The following is a 26487-nucleotide window of genomic DNA, read 5'->3' on the forward strand; positions in this document are numbered from 1 at the left end:
TACCTCCTCAGTCCCGTCGATCTGCATTGCCAATAATCGTTATAATTGATGTTTCCCTTCTAAGCGTCTAATGATGTTTTTAGTATTTATGGTTACAGACAGCCAGGCAAGCTGATTCATAATAGTTTCTCCCTGCCATTTCATTGGCATGGCGTTTCTCACATTCACATCAGTAAATTAATTTTGACCCCACGATGCCATATATCACGGCAAACCACTGCGCGCTGTCTCTCCGTGACCAGGTTTTCTTAAGCTGTTGTCGTAAAGAATGGTTTATCGATCCTCCCCGCTGACGCTTTAATAAGTGCTTTGCATAACAAGTGTTTTACTGCAGGATAAATCACGTGGGCTGGCGGCAGCTGTCAAACACACAAGTACACACACATGTGGCTAGACGAGGCAGTGGGAGTAGGCAGAGGTGGGTGACCACGTCGAATGAGGTGGCATTAAAGTGTTTGCATCTTTGAAAAGTATTAGATTAATGCGAGAGTAAACAAAAAAAAGTTGAAGCTTGTTTTAGCTCTTCCACAGCAAGCATATTCGTGCAAAGAGAAAAATGATACTCAGGAAAACATATCAGGTTTCACTTGCTTAAAAAAAAAAACGTCTGGCCTGATGCTAGCAAGTTAGCCACTGCCAAGCAGGTCTGTTAGGAACAGGAGGGATTCAATCAGGGAGATCCATGGGCCAGAGCGGAGGCCCCCTGAGTGAGATCGATGGCTTGCGAAGCAGGTCGCGAAGGGGGCAGCTCCCTCGGTGCAGTGTTTCATCCCCGTCCTGTTGCCACTCCTGTTTAGGCAGTGTGACTCTGGGTTGAAGGGAAAGGAGGGGAGGTCAAAAGCACCATTGCATCCAGGTCCCGGAGGCTCGATCCGGCCCAGGCCTACCACAATAATATCACTTTATGTCAGCAATGAGTGAAAGTTTCTCCCAACTTGTGGTGGGCTGATTGATGGCTGTTGTAAATCAATGTTAAGGGTGCTGCATGTGATTTTATAGCAGGGCAAAGTAGTGCGGGTTGTATACAACTCACACATTTGTCCTTAGCCCGATGCTTTTACCTTCATTTGAACTATTCAAGGGCTTTGAGCTTCTCAAAATGAAATTGTGAAAGAAACAAAACTAACAGTAAGTGCAACATACAGAAGATCCCTGTGGAAATATCTCATATATTTGTGATGACAAGATATTGTCTAGAGAGGAACTTGCAAGTTTTCTAATGTCCAAGTAAAGTCTTCTTAATCATGCCTCGAGGAACATTTTGTAGGCAATTTGGTCACATGAACTTTTCCAATACAAATATAGAACAAAAGGCCATGGAGCTGAAATAGAATAGGAATGAATACCCATGTTGACAGAAAGTGATTCATTCCCCATTCGGCCAGCATTGCCAGTAAATAAACAAGAGGCTGCAACCAAGTGCTCAGAAATAAAAACATTATGGTGAAAAAAGAGAGCTTGATTGAGTGATCAATACCAATGCCTTGTAAAGATGCACAGCCTTCCCTTGAAGTGATCACTAAACCCTGGAGAAAAGCATAAAAAATCAAACATTTTGATTAGTCTGTTGATACAATCTGTGAAGTTGTGACTAAAAAAAGGAGGGCTTATAAAAATCTATCAAGCTCAAAGAGAGCGAGAGAAAAATAACTGACAAGATGAAAAGCGGAGAGAAACAACAAACTGCAAAAATAACACGAGAAATAAGATACAAAGAAAACTGAAAGCATGTCTATGAGCACGTGTGTGTTTGTGTGTGTTTTCAAAGAGACGGTAAAGGCAAATGTCATGTCAGTCAAGGGTTTGTGTGTGTTCAAAGAGATAATGAAAACAGAGGAACTGTGGGGAGAAAAAATACTTTTGATCTCTGGTTTTTGAGCTAGAGCGCGTCATCAGATTAGAAGAGTCGTATATAATTATTACTATTATTATTAAATATGTATTTTTACGCACAGCACACACCCAGCACAAAACAAAGAAATAATGTAGTCATTTTTTGTGAGATAGCAGAGGGAAATTGATGTTGCCGCTAATTTGCCTGATGTAAGCAAGCGACAGGTAACTCCAGGGGTGTTCTCTCTTATTGAAATCGTTGAGAGGTGCAGATTTTTGAGGATCTTGTGAAGACTATTTGATGCATCAGTAGATAGGATGCACATACATTTTGCTAGTACAATAACAGGGATCAAAGTTCAGACCCATTTCATTGCTTTCTTTTGGTCACATTACCATGTTACCAACATAATATTGCAGATCCAGCACTCTGGATTTAGACAATAATCACACATCAAGCAACAAACTAAATGTGTTTTTTCAGCTTTCCTATCCATTTAAAAAAAACTTTATTATTTTCATTCTAGCTTACAGTAAATGCATCTCTGTCCAACTTCATTTATATTTTATTCAGTATAATTTCATACATATAAGTGTAAGCGCTTATCCTCACCATCGCATAAACTGCAATAGGTCTGCTAACCCAGCTAGCTTTAGCAGGATTTTAACTGTGCCTGTCTGTTTTCTCCATCATGATTTTGGCTACTGCCTCATTTACAGTTGTTTTGTAGAATAACAAACTTGTTAACCAAGGTGTCACTTCATTGTTCTTGTTCATTCGTGTTTCAAGTACAGATAACAGCTAGGAAAAACCAAACTTTAATTACATTTTATTTTGTTTTTAGCTCTCCTCTGAAGAAATGACACATTTATATGGTATGATATTTTATAGTAAAACATCATGAACTCAGACTGACATCTTGACTCAATTTTGACCAAAGCACTGCGTTCTGCCTTTGCAGTGGCGGTGCTGCTGTATGTGAGATATTGGAAAATCAATCTGTAGTATAATCTATAATACTGTGTCACAGACTGATGCTGCAGCAGTACTGGTAGCAAACAGTGTTTTTCCATCTCATGATGCTCCCCATCATGACACTGTGGAATGTTTATTGAACTAATTTCTCATTCAACCAGCGTGTGTGTTGCAGGAATGCTTGGTTTTTGCTTTGAGATTCATTTAGACTTTCTCTAAACCTTTGATTCAGGTCTAGATGAGGTGCGGCAGGAGCGCTCTGTTGTTCCCTTTGTCAAATTATTGTTATCATAGCCTATGTGTTGTTGTTGTGTGTGAAAGACGCAAGACGAATATTGTAAATTTACCTCCTCGGAGCACCGGTATTCATCTTACAGCAATGTTGACTGAGTGACTCAGCGTGTGGCACATATAGGGAAGATGCTGAGGTAGTTATTGTCAGCAAATGAAAGGCTATATACATAAGTGTGATGGCACTGCAGCTGCGTGTTCATGGGTCTCACTCCTCAGCCAATGTACTGTAAAGAAAAGCCTGCAGAGTGGAGCGAATTTAGAACACAGTGTATATTATATTGTCATGAAAAACAGTGGTGGTGTTACATGCTAGTGCAGGTGGCTTTAAAGATGGAGTCAGGGTGCCTCTAACCTGCCAACTTCATAGACTGTGTTAAATCAATCATTATAATGCAGGCAGTGTTATAATGTTGGTATTTAAGTTAATTAAAGTTATCAGACTGTAATTGTACTTCATCACATGCTGACAAATAGTTATCAAAGGGGGGGATTATGTTGTAATTTAACTTATAGTCTGGGGATGATTTATGCTTCACCACATCCATAATGATTATTGTCCTGAAAACATATAAACTACTTTGTGGCGGCAAAGCTTCAACGTGCGTGTCGCCTGGCGCTGTAGTCCCTTCCCACTCTTTTCATCTTGTGACCCCTTCAAGTTGCATTTCCATCATTTGTGAGCAATTCAGTCGCGTTTTTCCTTTTGTTAATTGTTTAATTTGATTAACTTTTAGAAGACAGAAGAGATGAAACAACGAGTATTCAGTATTTCACAAGAAAAAAGCAACAATTAGAGAAAATGAATTCACTGGTTTAATAAATCCCTAGAAAAGATAAACCATATATATATATCAACAGTATATGTGTACATAGTATATATAGTATATAACTAATTTGTATTGGTTGTAAAAGATGCCTGTGCTGCATTTAAGTGCTGACAGTGAGTGGGAATTCAACCCTTTCTTTGAAAGTTTGATAATTGTACCATTGACAGCCTGTTCATGTGAAGTGGCTGCATTAAAGTTACAGCAAGTAAAGCTGTTTTAAATTTAGACCAGCATGAGTGGCCATTATTCCACTCTTGCAATTTAACACATTTCATCTTCTTTTCCTCTCCGTCTTTCACAGTCACAAAGGTCACTGTTCTACACACAGGTTACTGCTCTCCACACACCCACAGACACACACCCACACACACACACACACACACACACACACACACACACACACCAAGTCATAATCTTTCTTACTGCATCTAGCGATATGAGGAAAGCTGACTTTTCCACATCAAGATGAGTGAGGGAGGGGGGTGGTGGGGTAGGGAGGAGTAGGCAGGGGGGGGGGCATTATCAGCCTCAGCGAAAGATAAGAGTTACGTCGGTGGGCAAGGAGTCCTGTGTGAAAATCCAAAGGTCAGCTGAGCTTGACTTCACACCAGCAGACATGGAGACACTGAAGGTCAGAGAGATTGAAGAGGTAATCCATTCACAAGGATGACAACCACACCTTCAATTTCACCCAGGTTCATGTTTTTTTTTTCCTCTGCTGCTACAGTTTTACAGTTTTTTTATTTTTATTTTACTTTTTTATCCTTTCCTGTTTTCTTTAATGCCAGACAATACGTAGCAATTCTTTGTCTCAGTAGAGAGGACCCAATTACAACTACTACCCATCCAGAAAGGTGACCCAAAGAATGAAACGGGCAGCGACACTGAGTAAAAGTACACCTGAAGCAGAGCACTGAACCCTGGTAGTATCAAGTAGCATATTAATTCTAGAGGAGCACCCTGGATAAGTGGGGCCTCTGGGCACTGAACACTCCGGATATAATCATGAAGTCACTGCAGTCCATAACATAATAAAAATATACAGTATAACACTAACACTGTGAAATGGATGTAAACAATCCAGCGGCAAAGACGACCATGGAAATGGAAATTGCAAAGGTTTTATAAGGTTTTTTTTCCCAGCTTGTAGATGAGACATCAGTAATACACAGGGTGCCTGTTTCGGTGCAGTGTGACCGAATTGAACCGTGCAGGCTCTGGCAAAATCAAATTCTTGCAAAAAAAAAAAGTGAAAATAGCAGTCTGTTCAGGAACAGCTCACAGATTTGACTTAAGAGGCTGTGCATTTAAATCAGTATATATAACAGTATAGCAGTTTGCTGGCTGTTTTTCTGTGTCATCTGCTTATTGTGGGGTCTTCCTCATGATGAAGGTAAAATACAGCAGTAACTATAAAACAACTTTTAAAACTTCAATAATGGTTCATAATAGTGAAACATCTTGTGCTCACACTGGGAAAACCCTTTGTGTACCTTCACATCGAGCATGTTTGCACTCGTTTTTTCTTTTGGGCCCACACTGTGGACCGTTTACTCCTTTAGCGCAGTTTGTTTGTGCAGCATAGGTCATTCAAAACAAATAAATAATCACGCTGAAAGGTCTGACAGTCATCATCTAAGCGTGCTGTGCTGTGGTGCAGTTTGTGAGGAGCGGGAAAGCAATACAGACTCCTACAGTTTGTACTGGACAAACTGTGCATCCGCAGTCTCAGAAAAAGCCCACAAAACAGCAGGTTTTCAGGGGCAGAAGATGGATGTTGACATATGATAGCGAGCAGTTCCTCATATTTGAAAAGCCTGGCACAAGAAAATTAATTGAGGGCAAAGTGAAGTCTGGATCGATGATCATATTCAGCTTTTTCTTCCCTGTGCTCTTAACTGCTCTGAACAGCAAAGCAAGTGAAATATGGGCAAGTCTATAATGCTTGCCAAAAACCAGTTCTCAGTGGGTGCAGGAGTCTGCCAAGGCTATTCCTCCGGTCACCAAATCTGTTTGTGATTTTCATGGACAGGCTCTCAATGTGCAGCCAAGGAGTGGTGAGCTTCCAGTTTGGTGATCTTTGAGTTTAAACCCCGGCTTCACTGACCTGTGACCTTTAACAGGGTAAATTTGTAGTTAAATTTAGAGTGGTTTTGGTGTCAGTCTGTACTTTGACACCTGAGGCCTTGATATTGAAAATGGTGCATTACCCCCTTTTGTCTGGACTTGTGCGAAACACTACGTTATGTTAGATCAGCCCTGACCCCCCCCCTCCCAATTGTTCCCCTCCACAAATACAATGTAATTCCGTGGATGAGATGAGAGGTAGTCAATGATAACTAAACAATGATTATTGTGTTTATATTTCATATGGATTTCATATTGGAGTGTTAAGTATCAAGGTGGAATTCTTGATTTACCAGTCAATTGAATTTCCAAGCCTCATCTATGTTCATGAGCTTTGTGTTCTGACTTAAAGAAAGAGATAAAAGTCAAATGAAACAGGCTTGTTTGCTGGGTTCACCGTGAAGTACAAGAAAATCTGGAAGGAACTCATTTGCATTGAGAGAAGCCAGTTGAGGTACAAGGGGGAGGAGACCCCAATGCATGCTGAAGGGATAACATATCCCATTTGGCTTGGGATCACCTTGGGATTTTCCAGGAGTAGCTGGAGGAAGTAGCGAGGGAGAAGGGCATTGGGGCTGCTTTACTTAGCCTGCTAATGGATGGATGAATCCATAAAGCTTAGTTACAGGGACCAAAAGTCAGTCCAATTAGGCATGTACTGTTGAATTCTCTTTAAAAGCACTGGTTTGTTTGTAATCAGACACTGTGCACTCAGACAAAGCAAATACAAAACACTACAGATTGCATTTTCCTTAGGTTTGAACCAAGCAAAAAATGAACTGCAGGTACAGTCAAACCTTTTAGTGCTTTTTCAGTCTGGTACACCACATTCTTTTGATGTCTTTGGTTCTTGCTCATTACCTATAACATCATTCCCAGCTTGAAGTTGCCGAACAGCGTGGAGCCATTTGGGATGAGAAGTTCTCCAGGGGCTGAAACCCCTGTTGGATTTTCTCAGCCTCTTGCCCTATGACCGCACTTCGTGTCGGCTGAGCCTAATCTGACAGGATGCTAATAGATCGTCTAATTAACATAATGTCCACCCATTAGGAGTGGTTAACCTTTGACTCATCACACTGACAGGGATAATAGGAGAAAGGAAAAGAAGCACGCAGATGCTCAAGCACTATGAACTCATGTTATTTACATATTATTTGCACATTTCGAACATGTGCATACATGGATGGGAACAGTCATATCTTTTTAATTTAAATCTGTACACACTGCTGTTACTTTTCATATCACCGGGCCCAATGGTTCAGTCCTTGAGCTACGCTATCAGTTTGAGCCGCTACAGACGACAGGATCACAGAGCGGTCAGGCCGTCGCCATTTCACCTCACTGAACTACTGTCGCCGTTTCACCCGTAGCAAAAAAAAAACCAAACGCGACCACTCTCACACAGACACACACACACGCGCACACACACACACACACACACACACACACACACACACACACACACACACACACACGTGCGGCCTACAAATATATGTGTGTCCTCGCCACTGATCCATCATGACGTCTCATTCCACCTCATTTCCTCAGACCCCTGCTTCTTTCTAATTGAGGCGGCAGCGAATACAATTATGGTGAGAATCATCCCGGACTGATGTGAGGACGGATTAACGGGATTAAGAAGATAATCTGTTGACCCTCTGGCCCCGGCGCAGTATGAGGCTGGGAAGGCAATTTGAAGCAGAGAGAAGAAAAGATAGGGGGGCTTTAATGAGTGAGCTGACGAAAGCCTCTGACCACCGAGGGCTTCGCTTGGCGTGCCGCTAGGGGATTACTTTCTGCAAAAACTCCCCCTCCACAGTCTCACCTCACCCCTCACATCTGCCCTGTTGCCCACACGCTCACTCCTGCTTCAAGGATGTTCAGGAACAGCCCCATGCATGTGCCAGTGAAGGCTTGAGCTTTATAAGACAGTGACATGCAGACAATAAGAGTAGCAGGGCCCCAACTGTTAGTTTTGAATATCTGCCTGTCTTTAATGCTCGAGTCATGGTGGTTCATAGATTACTTTTTTTTAGGCTGAAATGGAAACTTTTGAGGAAAACTGTCAGGTCGTGGAAAATAATTCATGGTGACTAAACAAATATTACGGTTTCCCCTCCATCTGCCTGACATTTCAAGCCGTGGATCTTTCCTCAACTTAAAGTGATTTTCTAGCCACTTCATGGCAGCAGAACAAGCTGTTAACACAACAGTGACATTTTCACCTTATAAAGTTGATACAGTTAACGCGTCCACAAAACATCCAGCCGACAGATAGCATCATTAGCTTTCATTTAGAGTCATATTTGTGTTGATTCAGTGAATGTCAATCGAGTATTTACTGTCCTTTTAACTCTGTTTTGGTCTTTACCCGCTTCTGTAGGAAATATCCAGCTTGTTAGCGTGTTTAAATGCTACGCTATGTTCACCACCAAGCTGCTAAATGTGTCTGTGTGGCTTTTTGGGGCTGCAGGTAGCATATAGTAGGTTAATCTGAGATTTTTTCTTTTTTTTTGCTGAAAGTTAGTGCGGCTGCAGGTTATAAAAGTAAAAAGGTGTAGAGAAAAGTTTTAAAGTGTTGCCTGATTGATGAGAGGATCCAGGCCTCTTAAAGTCCTAATTGTGGTGTTAAATTAATGGCAAAATTACCCCATAAACTGTGTAAACGAATGAGTTTTACAGCTCCTGTATGACCAAGGCAACTGACAGACTGTAAAAGTTACTTATGGATGCAGTCAGAGCAAAGTTTGTGGTGCCTTCATACCTAAACATGAAAAAATATATATGCTGAAGGTAGACTCTGGCATTGTGTCATGTCCCTGTGGATTTCCTGCCAGTAGAAAAAAAAAAAAAAAAAAAATTCTGCACTCTTGTGTGAAAGTCAGGTTCATCGAATGACCACCATCAGAAAAGATGAGACAAAAAACATGTGAGAAACTGGCTATTAGAACATTTTTTTTAACAAACAGACAATATTTCAGTCTGACAAGGATCTCCCTTCGGTCTGTTCTGTTTCACTCCTCTGACAGTAAGAAGGATTACCTTTTATCTTCTGTGCTACAAGTAAAGTATATTTAAAATTTCTCTTCATCATGTGACCTGTCAGGTATCATCCAGGAGAAACCCTTTTAATTTAATAGCTGTGAAACAGTTGTTGATCTGCGGCACACTCGATCAATGGACTGAGATTAAAAACAATGTCTAATGGACGTTTGATGGGCTTAAGCAATGCTTTTGACTTAAACCACAAGTCATCTTCCCTTTACTGTCAAAAAGAACCGTCTCATAATGAGATTTTCATCCTTCTACACTAAACAAAGAGTATACTGACAGTCATCGCTGGACAAAATTTAATACAGTTTGGATTCTCTAAATTTAAGAAGCATCTCATCCCACCTTTCAGCAATACACTGACAATAATGGATGGTAGACGTGATTATATAATATACTCTATATATACTTTATAGTCTTCATAATGTAATGTGTAAGTATTACCTTTAGTATTTCAACAGATGTGAATATTCAACAAAAGCAGTAAACCCACTCTGTAAATGAGAAAAACAAATACTTGGAGACCAAAAATATGGAAACACATATCACGATATTGATATTTTTCATGCTGAGTCACAGCCTCTCAATCGTGGTCATTTTGACAACGGGTCATGCTAATGTAGCTCTCGCTAGCTCTCTGTGTTGTGGTGATTCGGAAAGACAGGAACTCCAGTTCAAACAAAGCTTAAAATTCAGTTTTACATGAATCATTTACAACGCTTGTCTCGGAGTTCAACTGAGAGTAAACACAGAAATTAGTCTGCTGATATTTTAGCTAACTGCATGGGAATATAATTCTGGTGCAACCTGCCAGCTCATGAGCTATTGATCTGCCAGTTTGTTTACTTGTGTGAGGCTGTCGGGTCGCTGTTGATAAAATGTGCATGCATGCTAGAAAAGGGAGAAAAGCTTGTTTATAGTGTCTTCTTAGTCCTTAATCCAGTGGACTATGGTGAGGAGGGCTCATTTCACTTTGTTGGTCGACCAAACTACAGAGTACACAGACGAGGAGCTGCATCTAAGAGGAAACACAAAGGCAGACAGGCAGCGAGAGCACTGTCCCACAATATAACATAACTAAAGAAACTGGTGGTGTTGCTGCAGTGACTGCTCTCCAAAGCTAACCTAGAAAAAAAACCAAACAAAAAAAAAACCCGGGACTTGGTGATAGATTTTCCCATGGATGAGAGTTATCCCAGCTGCATAACTGCAACAAATGGATTCACAGTGTTGAAGACTGTGTTTCACCCCCACAAAATCTAATCAAAGCTCTTTATATGATTAGCACCAGTGATTGCAACTTCTAGAAAACAATCAAAATGTTTCCATTCTTTACATGAAACAATAAATAGTACATGTGTAGCAGAAGTAGACCTCTCATGAGGTTAAATAATGTTATAATAGCTAATCCATGAGGCCAATGACTGTGTTAGCTTTCGATTGGACTCAGAGATAGGTATATAAAATGCTACTTTTGTGTTAGCTGAGTGGACTGTAAAAAAAAAAAAAAAAAGTTTTTACCCTGAGTGTGTTTTCATTATACACTGCCATGTTTGATGTGTGTGTTATTAGTTGATTTCCAACATGTTATAACACAGGGAAGAGAGATGAAGAAACAGAAGTGTAAAGCTTGGCAGACTGAAATGTAACTGATTAAGAAAATGGGAATCTGTCCGTCACACTGGCTCAAAAAAAAAAAAAATCAGTTGCTACCACTGCTCTTTTGAATTTAACATGATTTTAAAGAGAACTATTTCAACTTTAATCAAAAAGCACTTTGTTTCAAGCAAATTTGCAGTAATCACATAGCAACACTAGAAAGCCACAACCAGCAATTCCCAGTAGCATCTGTAGCATTCAGCACTTACAGACTGTCCAAATATAATTAGGGGGCTTTCACATCAGGGAGCACACTCGACCCCAAAGTCCAGTTCGTTTGATCTGTGTGAACACTGTGTACCATACCCAAGCACAGATCAATGATCCCTGCTTGGGTCTATGCTGGAGTGGCAGCATAAACAAATGTCACAGAGTTGATGACGCAAGTGTTGTTCTTCTTTGTGCTCACGGCCACCTGCTGTATCAGTCTGTGGAAATGTGCAAGTGCAGTCTGTGGAGGAACATTACTAACGTGAAAGATGAGCGGAGGGGGAGCGGAGAGGGGTGGCAATCGCACTCAGGCGCAGTACGAAGCAATATATATACCTAATATGAAAACACCCCTAAACAAGGGATTTGTAATTGATTTCTGTGTGCAGGATACCACTGAGGATTGAAATGCTGTGCAAACTGAGTCGACTCCAAGATATCCAAGAGGCGCTTTGCAGATTTGTAGTATAACCCAGAAGACAGATGCAGCAGGTGTGAATATGTGTTTCACAAAGACAGAGTGATTTTTATTACCAGGGGGTTCAGTGATTCCTCTATCTGCTGTCCACATTGCGTGCTGAGTCAGGAGGCTGTTGAGGGGTTATTTTCAGCGTCCTTCGCACTATGTTCATTTTCTGAGGCCAAATTACATTTGAATCAATAAAGTGTTAAACAAGTGAGCCTTTTAGCTGTTAGCCTCCCCGATACTTAACACAAACGCACCTTTACTCCCTCTGTCTTATGCTTTCTGCCTCTTTCATAAATATACAAACAATCATAGGTTGTTCTTTTGCTTTTACTTGTGCTGCAATACATGAAATTGGTGTGACATTCCTGCAGTGAGTTTACTTGAATGATTGAATGTGCCTGTGTTTGTAGTCAGTCTGATTTCTTCATCTCCTGAGATCTCATGACCAGTCACATAACATGCATATTTGCTGTATGCTGCTTATTTGTCAGTTACTGTAAATCTAGCGAGGCGATATCCCCGTTACCTTCTTCCTGCCTCCGAGTGGAATTCAGTGCAGTGTTTAAACCCTCTCTCCTAAAGATTCATTTCACATGCGATATAGTATGGGAAATATGTTTTGTAGGAAATTCAGTGGGGTCAACAAACGAGTTAATATATTTAGGTATGTGCAAACTGTTCCTAAACAAGTACTTAAAAGCATTGCATTCATATCCTTCCAAAAAAATGTCCTTAGAAAGTTTTCAAGTCTTAAATTGTAAGAGTCCTTGCACCTGTGTAATTGTAACATAATATAATAAGTTATTGTTATATACAGTTAACTAAAAATGTGATATATATGTCAGTACTACTTACTCCTACTTATCGCCTATACTGCTTTGTGTCAGTATGACTGTGATGCATTAAACTGCATTTTAGATGGTATAAAAAATTAAAAAAAAGTTTAGTGAACAATGCAAAAACCCTGCTGCCGCTGCAAAATATTTGTACTGAATGTATCAGCTAAATGTTTCCTGTTTGTATTTGTTTTATTTGTTTCCCCGGTTAAAGCATGATTAACAAATCAAAGAACTTAGTTACTATCAGAGACAGACAAACAAGATGTGTTGACTTTTACAACATTTAACGAAAACCACGGGCTTCGGGAGATGCTGCACGTTTACATGTTTTCATTTGTGCCGTCTCGGTCGATTTCCACTCATTTTATTTTGCTGATGAATCCAAACCCTGGTTTTGTTTTGTAAGAAGGTGAAATAGCAACAAAAGGTTCCAGAACAAATTTCCGAAGGGCAGCTCTGCAGCACATCTTGTAAACATAGCACCCACGTGCAAATTCAGACACTTTACTTTATTTTCAGCTCGGGCTCCACACAGCATGCTGAGTTAGGCGTGTGTTCTGAAGGGGATAGCCATCTGGAAGTTGCTTCCAGGCGGACAGACATTCAATCCGTCAAAGTCTACATCACTTCAGTACCTTTACTGTATACAAACAACTGTAAGCGTGTGTAATTTTTCTGAATCAATGTTTCAGTAGCTCTGCTCTGTGTCATTTTTGGTTAGAAACATTCATGCACCACATTAATCATAATAATCCCGCTTTTGTTTTGTTGAATATAAAGTGTGTTTTGTGCTAGAGGAGTCGCTGAGGCAAGCATCTTTTTTTTTTCACAACCTCAATTTCACCAAATACTGCCTTTTCTTCACTTGAGAGAAAGAAAAAAAAAAAGATGTGCATGTGTTTCATGAAAGCGTGTGACTCACTTCCACACGTGATAATGCACAGTGTGACATAGTATCGGGGGAGCTGATGTTTTGACACGCAGCATTCACCCACTCACTCACTCCTCAATTTGAGAGGAAGATATAAAAATGTACCGTGTTCTTTGGGGAGATCTTCACAGATGAGAAACATTTTTAATATATTTTGAAAGGCAGAGACAAAGTGCTGTGGGCTGCCACACTACATGTCAGGATCCTGCATGTGTGTCAAATCCCAAAAGGAAGAGCATGATATGAGATTGGAATTCTCACTGTAACTGTACAGGGATAGCAGTGTAAATATATCCCTGTATTTCTTAACAATTTACAACCATAACCTTTTGGCTCACTCCGAAATGTAGTGCGGTAGAAGCGTAAACTCCCAGAACAAGTACAACTAACTTAGTGTACTTAATTACAGGACTTTACTAAATGCACATCGTTGCTTTTCACCACTGCCTTTACTGCACATTAATAAAATGGTATTGTTTAATACAAATTGTTTAATATAAAGTATTGTTTAAAGTAACATCAATAAAACCAAAGTGTAAAAACATGTTTTGCAAGTAATAGTCTTGCATTCAAAATGAACTTTCAGTGGAAACAAAAAGAAAAAAAACCCTTCTAGGGAGAGTAGCCAGTGGGAGGGACAGTTTGTCTGACTGCGGACTGAAGAATATTTAAACTCTTTGAGATGACTTTCACCTTTATGCAACTGTTCTGGGTGGGAAGTCTTCTGAGATTTCAGCAGATGATTCTTGCAAACTCAAACAGTTTTTTTTTTTTGTTTGTTTTTTTTTATTAGTCAAAGTAGCTCTGACCCACTCCTCCAATGTTGTGTCATTGAGTCAACTGACACCTATGAATGTTCTAACTATGTTTACAATATGGAGAAGACTTGTGTGTTATTAGTTAAAAAATGGTTTGTTTATTATTGTAACATAAATCGAGGTCATTCCAAAAGGTTTACCTACTATTCCTTTTACTGTAAGTGAATATTAAGAATTATCATCAGAAGGTTCAAGTATCAAAAGTACAAGGGCTCATAATGCACAGCTTCAGAGTGCTATATTATTATGTATATTATACAATTAGAATATTATTCGCAGCTGGTTAAGGTGGAACAAATTAAACCCCTATTTATACACACACACACACACACACACACACACACACACATTACATTGCATCATATTTTATAAGCAGGCCATATGTTTTTTTTATGTAATATCAAATATACAAACTGCAACTGTAGCTCTCAAAAAATATTAGGTAAAAATGTAGTGGAGTAGAAATATAAAAAACACTAGAAAGTCACTCAGTAGAGCGCATACATCCGCCAAGGCCAAACAATCCTGGACATGTCTGCCAGATCTGCACCAAATTGTACAAACTCATAGAGCTCAAGACCATAAATGTTTGATTTTTTCTTTTTTTTCTTTCTTTTTTTTAACTTCAAGATCCAAACATTATTTCCTGAGAAACCGACAAAAATTGCCTTGTCTTGCAATGTTAAAATTCATCGATCTGCCCCTTTAGCTGGATCTGCACCAAAATTGAGCAGGTTCCTCCCTGGCTCATGCTTCATCCGTCCACCAGGTTTGGTGCAAATCTATTCTGCACTTTCTGCATCAAACAGACATGAGTGAAAACATTACCTCCTTAGTCTGAGGTAATAAAATAAAATTGCATTCAATGTCCTCAAGATTGTACTTGAGGACAGACCTTGTGTGACTGTACTTGTTGTATCTAGCTGTTAAAAATTAATGGACTGGAACTTGTAATTTGTGGTATTGTGATATTTGCAGAGGTCACAGTGAGAGCGGAGACACTAGACTGTTGACAAAACCTGTGAGCAAGCAGGGCAATGCACAGTTGTTCTGAGATAATGTGATGAAAGCGATTTGTCCCCCACACAGTGAAATAAAGGCTATTATATATGGATTGCACTGGTCTAACATCAAATATTCATTTCAGCTCTTGACCTGCTGGAGATGTTATACTTACAGGTCAGCCTTTGAGGTTTTGAGATATACGTGCTGCTCTACTTGTGTGTTTGATTAAACTTGAAGTGGTAATGCATCTCCCATCACTCGTTGGTGGGTGGGGTGGGGGGTGTTACAGACTTGTTTATGCTTTACAAAGACCCCAACAATGAATTGTCTGTGTATGCAACTCCAGTGCTCAGGCCTGCTCTTCAATACAGCCATTTAACCTCGTTGCTATGGCGGCAGGGCTCGCTCGGGTGACGGCGGTGATGACAGAGCGATCACTGACAGTCTGACTTTAGGACAGGCCACAAGTTTTTTCACTTGGTGCAAAACACTCAAGGCTTTCTTTTTCCCCAGCACAAAGGAGGCTGCATTATGCAACACTTTGCAACAGTGAAGTGGCAGTGAAGTGACATATTTGTTGTGGAATGGACTGTGCCTTTTAAGTACAGTTGGATGCACCCTGACAGCAGTTATTATGTTACTATTGATTTAAAGGAAGTAGAAAACATACCTATATGAGGCAATGAAGTGATGCAAATGATAGTTTTTTACTGATATATGTACAATTACCATTCTGAAAGTGTGACAAATGGACATGTTCGGTCGTGACAGACTAACATTAACGTGACTGGACCATCACTTCGACTCCGTGAATGTTGCAATGTACATAAGTGGTGCATAAAGACAGTATTTTCCTGTTACAAATCACTTCCCGGGTATCCATCTTTCTATAAAGCGAACAGAAGAATCAAAACAAACACTTAAATTCAAATGTGGAGCTTTCGCTTCACTTTCATGACCTTCGTGCTGCAAGCAGACATGCTTTTCTCTTGAACGATCTTGTTTCAAAAGTCATGAATAGTTCATGTCAAGAGTATTTGACACTGGGGTTGGATTTATTCTGCATTACAAGGTCTTTTTGCATCCTGGCCATCCAGTTAAAGAGCAGGTAGACATTTCACATTGATGATTTAAAAAAAAAAAACAAAACTTTTTTTTTGCTTTTTCAATGACTCATCTGGCCACGGTCTTAAAACATGTAAAACTACTGAACAACTAAAATCATAAATTTGCACTCATGCCACGTGGGAACCAATCGCAATGGGGAGAACTGATGTAGAGTTCACACTTGTTCTTGTTCTTTAGTGCGATTCATTTTCTTTAATAATGACCTTTCCGCAAGTGAGAGACTGCAGTAATATTAAGTGGCTCTTTAAGCAGTAGTGCAGCTGTGTGAGAAAAAAGTCCGTCTGAATTTAGCAGTTACAATGGACTATTAATAATTGCACCAATTAGAGATTGAATCACCTGCGTTCACTTAAACCTAATCCACAACTCCAGCATTGTTAGGCTGAAATAAAAATAGGCCTCACTGGGAAAAAGGATTGTTGATCTTCATTTTCACACCTTCCCAGTTTCCACTTAGAGAGTTTGACACATATTGCACCGCGACACAATCCTGAGAGGCTACAACTCACCTCTAGATGGCTGTTAGGCAGGTTGGGACTTTCCCTTATCTGCCACAGTTTACCCACATTGCATCAGTCTGTCAGGCGACTATGGGGAATTACAGCCATGGAGCCCTTTTGACGCGTGTCCGTTAGGAGCACAGCAATGTGGGTCAAGTCACAGTCCAAAAAATGAATTATTGTTGTTGTGAAATGAAATCCAGAGAGGGCACTATGTTTTGAAGTCCATCCAACAGACAAACCTGACGCTACCTCAGACATCTATGAATGATATTGACAAATTTGCAGCCGTGATGTGTTTTTTCTGGCTGAAAAAGAGCATGTCCCCCAGTTTTCAAGATATCAGTCCCAACTAAGGTCTCCAGAGATTTCGATATCCACTTTCATTTCTGGTTCCTTGGCTAAGTGGATCAGTGTTTTGTCAGTTTTAATTCACCACTTCATTTGCGCTCAACAGGGATGCTCGCAAGTCTGAGATCTCTTTCCCTGGCTTCATGAGAGGTGATAATCACTGCCTTCACAAATCCAAATGTGTCATCAAAATGCAGGACTGCTTTAATTTATGTTATTTTTGTTGGTGAATTATTTTAGATGGAATCAGATTTCAGTAAATGTTTGCTTTCTATCTATTTAGCTGCCAAGTTCTCCACTAATCAGTAAATGCTCGCCTGCTAGTCTCTAAATTTGTCTTTCTTCTGCGCGGTGCGGTTTCTAAGAGCATTGAGATTTAACAGCAACAGTGCAGTTGTTACTTTAAAGCTGTTACCAAAACAATTAGCTGAAAGATGCTAAAAAGTTCACACCCGCATTCCTGTACTGAACGTGGTTATGCGTTGCTCTGGACAAGAGGTTAAGATTCATTTGCACAACACGTAAAGTTGCACTGGTAACCAATGCCAGCACCTGGGAAGGGTAAGGAGAATTTAAAGGTCGCCAGGTCCCACCTATTTTGCATGGACAAGCTAATGACACTGATTTGGAAGATGCGTACGAGCAAACCTCAAAGAAAAATGTTCTCGCATGAGCCCCATTGTGTAAAACAGGTGACAGGAAAGGCCTGGGAGAGTCTCTGCATTATTCACACCAGGCAAAACCTTCCGACTTTGCATGTTCGTCTGGATTTCAGGGATAAGCAGGCACTTCTGTTCCTACGTGGGATTATAGGTGGAGGATTCCAGGGGCCCACAGCTGGAGGGGACCCACAGATATTTGAAAGGTGTTCCTAGCCATGCTCCTGCAGACCCTGGGACTAAAGATGTTTTCTTTTTCTTTAAATCCTCCTCCTCTAACTTAACAGCATGTCTTCCAATACCACATGAAGTCATGACAAATATAAACATGTTTTGCTTGATTTCCTTCATGTTTGTCTTCCGCCAACAGCTTCCAGCAGTGAGGTTGGAGAGAAGCGATGGTGGTTGTGAGGGGGGGTCCTCAACGCGGCGCAGGCACTGTGAACGAGCGGCGAGCGGGAGCGCGCGTATAGGAAGGAAGGGAAGGAAGGAGCTGAGGCAGACCAGTCGCCAGCGGAGCCGGAGCCCAAGAAGACAGCGGATGCGCGGAGCCGAGCGTGTGTGTCGCCCTTGTCGTTTTTTACAGCAGCCGAAAGCAGCGTCCGGCAGCGCGAACCCTGCCCGAAAATGATGCTCAAACTCGTCCATCTCCTCGGGGTGCTCGTCTGCGGCAGTCAAGGTAAGGGTGCGGACGTGAGTGTGTCAAACCATCGAGCTTTGGTGACTTTGTGGACAAGTTGAGTGCATTTGCCATCGTGAGCTGCAGCAGGCAGAGAGAGCTGCTGTGGAGGGAGCGGAGGGAGAGAGAGCTAGAGTAAGAGAGGGAGTGAGCGAGAGAGAGAGAGAGAGAGAGAGAGAGAGAGAGAGGGCTGGATTGTTTAACTGGACGTTGTTTGGTAATTGAAGCACGTCTTGCAGGGGCCAGAATGGTTTCTGACTGAAAAGGGGGATTATGATGGGGTCCCTTTTTTTTTAAGGGGTGAGCTGTTGAGATGTAGACTCTGCACGCCCCGGACATAAAATGTTATCTTCATCATATAACATTGCTCACTCTTTAGTTTGTTCATCTTTAGGAGCAGCCTCGGGTGCTGTACTGTTTTGGTGTATGGATCTTATTTACAAAGAGCTTGCCTGGTTTCATCGTAAAAATCGATGATGTCTCCTAACTTCAACTGGCATCATACATGGAGGCATACATTGCAGTTCCAATATGCTGGATCATATTCTCCTGCCTTGTTCTCACCCACTCTCCTGTCCACTCTGTGTTGCTGTAGAAAATGACTGTAGACTAGATTGAAGATTGCACGGTGAAACATCTTCCTTCTGTGTCTGCATCTTGTGCGCAGGCTGTAGCACGATGATATCGGGCCCGTGATGCTGTTACACATTGTGAAATGATTCGGGAAAGTTTGGAAATATGAGCTGCCTTTGTGACAGCAGAGTGACACTTCACCGGTAATTGGCTTTAACGTGCCTCGCGCACCTGATCCCGAGGTGCGGCGATTGTCTGTGCGCGCCCCCTCGTGTGTGTGTGTGTGTGTGTGTGTGTGTGTGTGTGTGTGTGTGTGGGGGGGGGGGGGGTCTCGTGCACGGTGGAAGATGAAGATGTTACTCGGTTTACACATTCGCCTTTGGCCTTTGTGTGTGTGTGTGTGTGTGTGTGTGTGTGTGTGTGTTTGTGTGTGTCCTGGTCAGTGACGCGCGTCGCCTTGTCACCGCGGGATGAGACCCGCGTGCACCGCGGAAATTACTCAACTCCTTTAGCTTCAGATTCAGTGTTAATCCATTTCTGGAGGCGAAAAAGAACTGCTTGCAGGATGGGATTATTTTATTATTTTATTTATTTCAGCACAAATGTAAATGCACTTCAGGCAGGCTTCTTTTATTTAAAAAAAATCTTGCAACAAGTTAATTTGCATCAGGGATAAGACGCATTATCATATCCCCTTGGCCAGATTTTCCCACTTATTAAAAAAAAAACAAGAGTTAGATGGACATTTTTTGCAGTGTTGTCACACTGGGTTCCTGGCGCACAACGGCAGGTGGGGGTAGAGCGCTGCAAAGTGGTGCCAAGAGTGAAGCCACTGGTCATTAAAGCGTGTTGCATCTCATTCATACTGACTGCTTTGCTTCAAGTCCTTCAGGGTAGTGGGTCTCAAAGGTGTGTGTGTGTGTGTGTGGGTGTGGGAGGTGCTCCTATGGAGAATCATTGATCAGTTTTTACCATACTTCAGTGTGCTATACATAAATCCAGTTTGAGGAGGTGTAAAAAAAGACTATGCATATTTATAACAGGTCCATCTGTCACTGCTAATGTGTGATTGCATATAATTCCGATTATAAACCTGTAGCTGCCTTGTCATGGGGAGATTTCTGGGATGAAACTGAGTCCACATGATGTAATGGGTGTTTGTTTTGGTGGTTTGTGGCATGGAAACCGAAGCAGACACACAAGAGGCACATAGTTTGATTATGCTCAACATTTTAAAAGGACTGTAGTATATCGGCAGTTGAGGTAGAATAAAGAGGCACAGGCTACTGTTCGTAAGCCTCAACTGGAATATTCATGGCTTTGTTACTTTCCCTTTGTTACAGTACTATTACATCATCCAGCCATCCAATTTTCATTCTTATCATATTTCTCATGATAGCAAAGTCCATGCAAATTGACCTATAAGACAAAGCAGAGAACATGCTGTAATGTGAATAATAAGGATAGTTCTGAGATGAAGGGTATGTACTGGAGCCTGACAGGGAGCCGGATTCTCAGCGTTTCTTATCCTCGTGGGGCTTTGGAGTGGACGTTAAACCACTAATAAAAGAAGTAGAACCAGAAAGAGGTTTCATTCGCTTGCACCGATTCATGACGCCAGCTTGATTTTCTGACAGGAGTCAGCGAGGTGCCCCGGCTCCCACCACACTAACTCTACAGATATCCTCTGTTCTACCCCTGCTGACTTCTGAAGGAAAACATTTGCTTTTTAAGTCCCAGCTCACCGTCTACCCTGCACTTGAGTGTGCATCCATGAAGGTTTATGTATTTGGCTTTTACCGATGCTTAGTACAATGAATTATATGCTTGCTTGGGCTCACCCGGGACTCGCCGATGTGATGTTAAGTGGCGTAATTAAGATACTTCGCTGTATCTCATGGGGGGAAATGTCAGTGGCTCAGGGTTTAAAAGATTTATGCCCCTGCGCTTAAGTGTCTCTCATTGCACCCTGAGCCGAGGCTTAAGCATGTATTTGAGGTTTGCTAACATCCTGTAGTTCTGGTTTATGTACATGCTCACATGAGTGAGCATAAATGCAGGGACACACACACTTAACCGCACATAGACACTGTACTCGGCATCAAACTATTCAAATGAATCATCGGTTAAATATTCATGAGGGTAGTGCAGGGTTTTTTTTTTTTTCGGAAATTCACTCCACTAGTGTTGCAAGAGGAACTTTTTTTCTATCTTTCCTTGTATCAATCTTTCCTTGTATCCATTCTTTTTTCTAACTAACTCTAACTAAATCTAGACCCTAAAAGTTTCTATCTTTCTACATTTCCTGCTCTGCTGATTATTTGATACTGGAACAATGCTGCACACAGTTCTTAACACCATGCAGCACCACTCACAAACCCTTATTAAAGACATGCAAAGCTGTTCTCGAAAGAAATCGCCTGTGTCTTGGTCCTGCAAGGTGAATTTGATTGCATTATTTGATTAATAGACTAAGACCGAGAGCACACATATAGAGAGCCAGTGTATATATGAAAATGGAATCACCCCCTCGAGGCAACCGCGTATGAGAAATCAATTTAAGGAACGACTAGAGTCAGCAGGCCTCTGAATTGTACAAAGGGCAATCTCAGTGTTATGGATACACTATTTATTTGCCTGCAAGCTTTTGATTTCTCATGTGTGCCCTTTAGCACCGGATCTGCCGAGATCAGGTCCCACCATTGAATTTGTGCATGCAAGACAAAAGGCGTGTGTGATATTCAAAACACCTGAACACTTGAGAAAAGCACTGCCGAACATCTGTGCCGCAGGGCTTGTTGTCAGCCTGCTGAGAATGAAGTGGCGTAAATAAGACCGAAAGGAAATGAGCAGTAATTTTGAGATATGACATTGCCATATTTTTTCTAACTCCTACCTGCATATGTTCCAGCCCATTTCCAAACTCAAAGACTGTAGAAGTATTAAATTATTAAAGAGTAGACTGTGTGACTAAAACTTTTCTCACATGCCTGGTTCCAGCATTGGGAAATTCAGATATATTTTTAAACAACCTTATCTTCTATATGTTACCATGCGGTTGAAAACAGCGACTAGCCAACGGGTCCTGGAGGGTCAGGCCACCCAAAGATCAGAGCATCTGCTTGAAGTGTTGACATTTCTCATTGGAAAGTCAATCAAGCGACCACAGAGGGATACGAAAAGACAGCAAAGAAACCCAAAATTACCTCAAAGAGACAAAAAAAACCAACCTCCAAGAGAAGAAAACAACAACAGAAACTAAACCGACCTCAAAGACACCTGAAACGACAACACAGGGACCATTAGGAGGAACAAAACAACCACAAGGAGACACAAAAGAACTTCAGAACACCTATAATTACTAAACTTTTACATGTTTATACCCAGCGTCTGTTTATCTCCTGATCCTTCCGTGTACGTAACTACTTCATTGGGAAGTTTACAGGTCAGTCTGAGTGCAGCACCCTTTAAAAGAAACGAATTGCCTTGCTCAAGGGTAGTTTGGGAAGCTCTGTGTACAAGCTGCACAGTCATCAGCTCTCAGCTCGGTTAACAGGATTAGCATTAGGGATTAGGAGACCTGTGCGGCTAAAACGTTGATAGTTGCTTGAAAAAACTGTCTTTTAATAACATTCCTTACGCAATAGCAGAAGTACTGAGAGGCGAGATGATATTAAAACAACAAGCTCCAGTAGGTGAATGTTTGGCATATTTTTTGAAAACCTTATTTGTGATGCATTGAGCAAAAAACAGCGGCATGTTCAATAATGCCCTCAGCCAACCTCGCTCCATTTTCACTCAAATTAGCCATTATTATCATGGAAGTGACTAATGTTCTCTTCAGGGAGTCTCTCCCAACCAGAAGCCAAGAAAACGTAGATACGCTAAGCAGTTGGGGCCTCTTGTAGGAAGAGTTTGGCGTCGCTCATTATAGTCTATAGTCTGAATGCCAGAAAGAGAAAATTGAGAACGATGGAGTGAGCAACACGATTTATACAGAGGGAGGAAGCGAGGAAGAGATTATGTTTAAAAATTCATTCAGTTCAAGTGAATCTGATTGCATCTAGTTAAATTGCATTGCCAGAGATTGAATCAAACTCTGTGGAGTCGCACTGCGCCAAAATTAATAAAATGTAATTGAATCCTGTCGAGATGGAATCAAATTAGGCCAGAGTGACGTGATTGGAGGAGGCAGCTGCTGCATGTTGCCATGTGCTCCTGTGGGTTTGTCTACTGTTTTACATCACTTTGGTGCTAGCCAAGCAGGAGACCCTTTGGCTCCTGCCCGTGTGTGTCCTGCCAGTCTAAATGCCAGTCTAACTAGCAGGCTAATAGGCAGAGCCAGGATGCCAGGGTGACAACAGCATCAGTGGGCACACTCTCTGACTGACAGATGGATGTGGGGGAAAGTGGTTGCGTGGTCCTCCTTCTCCCTCTCTTGTTGTTCACTTTATTTCTGCAGCATATGCATTCACGTACACACGCGTTGACACCCCTTCACAGCCTGCTCCTCCACAGCGCATCCTCTCATGGGACGCATCGCTGTTGGTCTGGGGCTTAGTTTTGGGTTCGGGCACCGGCAGGCATGATTAAATGAAGAACAGAGGGATCAGAGAAATGGCAGAAGAGCTTCAGAACAACTCCAGTATGGGCTGTGCGTTTTGAGTGACCCACTTAGACCATATTAATAACCACACTAAAGCAGTGGGATTTGCTGCGGAGTGATCTGATGTAGAGCATATGTGAAATATACATTGGAGACTACGTTTTTCTATTACGTAATACATACATTAACGAAATTGAATGGCAGCAGTAGAGGACTGTCTGCATGTCCTGTCCCTTTACTTCAGAAATACTGACTTGACAGAAACACTGATGTAATGTCAGTGACGTTGGTGACAAATTTTCATCCTCTCAGTTATAAAGATTTTCTGAAGGTTGTTATGTGTTGGGGATGGAGGGTGAAGGGGAGCAAGCATGTGTGAGATTAACTGTGATATGTATAAGATTGCATGAACATAGGCACAATATTGATTTTTACACTCAGAGTTGGATTAACACTAACAACATGAATGTGTGAGCTTTTTGAAAAGGGTGACAGCAATGACAGCTGTTTTGAAAAAATGAAGCTGCATTTATTTTCTTCTGATGTGAAATATTCACTCGCTGTATCTCCCTGGTACAATACTTTCAATTTGTTTACTTATTTAAATGCATTTGTTCTTTGGTAAAAGCATCACTTTTTGCTCCTGAGGTCTCGTAGTAAAATCAAGTCTTCAAATCTTTCCAAACCTGTTTTAACTTTTTACTAACGAAGGCACAGTCTTGTGCATTTCTTCACTGCCTCAGAGAAGTAATTTCTCTGCTGAAGTGCTATAGCTACAAATGAGGACACCGAGGTCATGTCCTCATTTTTTTCCATGTCTGCTTTGAGTTTTCACACAATCTATTCAGAGGATGTTCTTTAATATGATCTCAAGTTTGAGTCCGATTCAGGAGCGAACACACTGTTATTTACACTCTAAGGTATTAACTGTTAATCCAGTAAAAGTGACTAAGTGAAAAGCGACTTTGAATGACAATTGCACTCAAAACAAGTTGTTTAAAACCGAATGCTGATGTGTCACGTTTCTCTCACATAGTGTCTTTACATATTTTAGTTCATTTACTCCCAGTCTTGTAATACTGCCAAACATTTACCAAAGCATGCTGCACAGTAAACAGTAATGTGTATGTGATTTGTAGTAAACGGGCTGGAATGTGCATGTGCCTGGAAGTGCAGGAGAGACATGGACTTCGCTGAAAGTGGATGGATAAATAGGGACGGATAGTGAGTTGGTACAGACATGGGTACATTTTCGAGCCATCATTAAAAGGAGTTTTTTCATGGAACTGCAGCAGGTGAAGTCCTGGAGGGCTACCAACACACTGACAGATGAAATTCTGGGCTCAGTATGCACGAAGATGGACACAGACGGATGACAGGAAGGGCTGGCTGGATGACAGATTACGGGACAGCTGAATGTGCTAACGTTGAGAGGCGGATAGAGCCATAATGAAGAGGAGCCATCCATTGACGGACAAAGAACAATATTTTTCAACTTCTTTCCTGCTGGATGTGTGCCTGGCGTCGATTAAGCACTAGTTAGTGTGAGCCTATGGAGGCTGCAGAATGTCTATACGGTTCATCAACATGATTGAGAAAGGGACTGATGCTAATTGTAGCCGTGCTAGCAGGCAGACACTAATGAAAGTGTGGTGCAGGCTTTTGGACACACCTATCAACGAGATCAGGCGAGCCAGGGAGCGACTTTTATTACTGTAAGCAATCTAAGATTTCTGCAAGTGCTTGTGAACTTAAATAATGCGTGTGAAGAATTCTAATAACTGGTAGGGCTTGGTATGGGACTTTAATTGTTATTTAGTACTGACTGAAGTATGCCTGTAGCACTGAGTTTCAAAAACTGTCATTGACTGTATGGAGAGTTTTAATCTTTTTTCCTGTTATAAATCATAAGTTTAGTTTATTCAGGGAAAGTTTTGGTAGAGCTGCTTGTGACTGAATAATATTCTGAGAATCTGAGAATTTTGAACTCTCGTTTGAATTAAAAGAAAAGAGGTCTTGCAGAAAAACATGTTTTTAGCCCCAAAAGAAGTGTCATTTTCATTGTGGTACTGGAATCTAGGTATTGTATTAGCACTGGTATTAAAATGTTTTCATTACACCCAGCCCTAATTTATTGGTTTTAAAAAAGCTGACAATACAATTGCACCACAGGATCCATTTAGTGGCTGCTCTGGAGGTTTCACTCATATCAGAAGATCTTGAGTTTGTTCAGTTGTCACGGAATTGTAGATTTTCAAATTTTCAAAGTTTTTTTTCTGAGCAGTTCAAGGGCTTCCCGTCTATGCTGGCCTAAAAGCAGAGATTGAAAGAGTAGCTGACAAAGCAACCTCACCACAGTGTCCATTTAGTAGCTGTTCTCGAGCTTTCGATCATATCACAAGCACTTCCTCGGCAGATTGAGCATTGGAATTGTACATGTTCACATTTACATTTTTGTGAGCACTTCAAAGACTTCTTGTTCAGACTGCCTTATTAGTTCAGTTTTAAAAAGTTTCATGAAGCTTAGTTTTGCAATTTTCTCAAGCCTTTCAGGATTTTGTGATCCATGCTGTTTTTCATGGACGCCTCTGGGAGGTTTTTACCTTTATCTTTGATAATGGACAATCTGAAGGTGGCTGGAAATGAGTTAAGAGAGAGTGGAGAGTGACAAAGGTCTTCAAACTGGGGGACTGTTGTGATTACCTGGTCAGCATCTTATACCCCAAAGCCACCGGGACAAACTGGTTTAAAGCTTAGATAATAACGTTACAGCAGCCAATAGATTCAGTCACCTTCTATATAAATAAAATTGAAAACCATATTGTAGTAGTTAACTGAATGTTGTGAAGTAATCTCTCTCTTGGCTGGCGTCAGCTGCTCCTCTTTTCTCTGCAGTCTTGAGTTTCCCTTTGGGCTTACAGTATTAAATTATCTTCTGCTGTATTGTGCTGT

The 26487-nt window shown here is 41.2% G+C and overlaps 1 protein-coding gene across 1 annotated transcript in view; it reads left to right on the top strand.

Annotated features, from left to right (window-relative positions):
• The window catches only part of LOC130165256 (neural cell adhesion molecule 2-like), a 368403-nt gene that overhangs the window by 108181 nt on the left and 233735 nt on the right, over positions 1-26487 (top strand). Inside the window, exon 6 of the mRNA XM_056370357.1 lies at positions 18048-18356. Within this exon, the coding sequence (XP_056226332.1) occupies positions 18305-18356 (52 nt within the window). The 5' untranslated portion in view covers positions 18048-18304. The remainder of the gene's footprint in view (positions 1-18047; positions 18357-26487) is intronic.

Source organism: Seriola aureovittata, chromosome 24 (assembly GCF_021018895.1).
Source record: "Seriola aureovittata isolate HTS-2021-v1 ecotype China chromosome 24, ASM2101889v1, whole genome shotgun sequence".
Taxonomy (NCBI): domain Eukaryota; kingdom Metazoa; phylum Chordata; class Actinopteri; order Carangiformes; family Carangidae; genus Seriola; species Seriola aureovittata.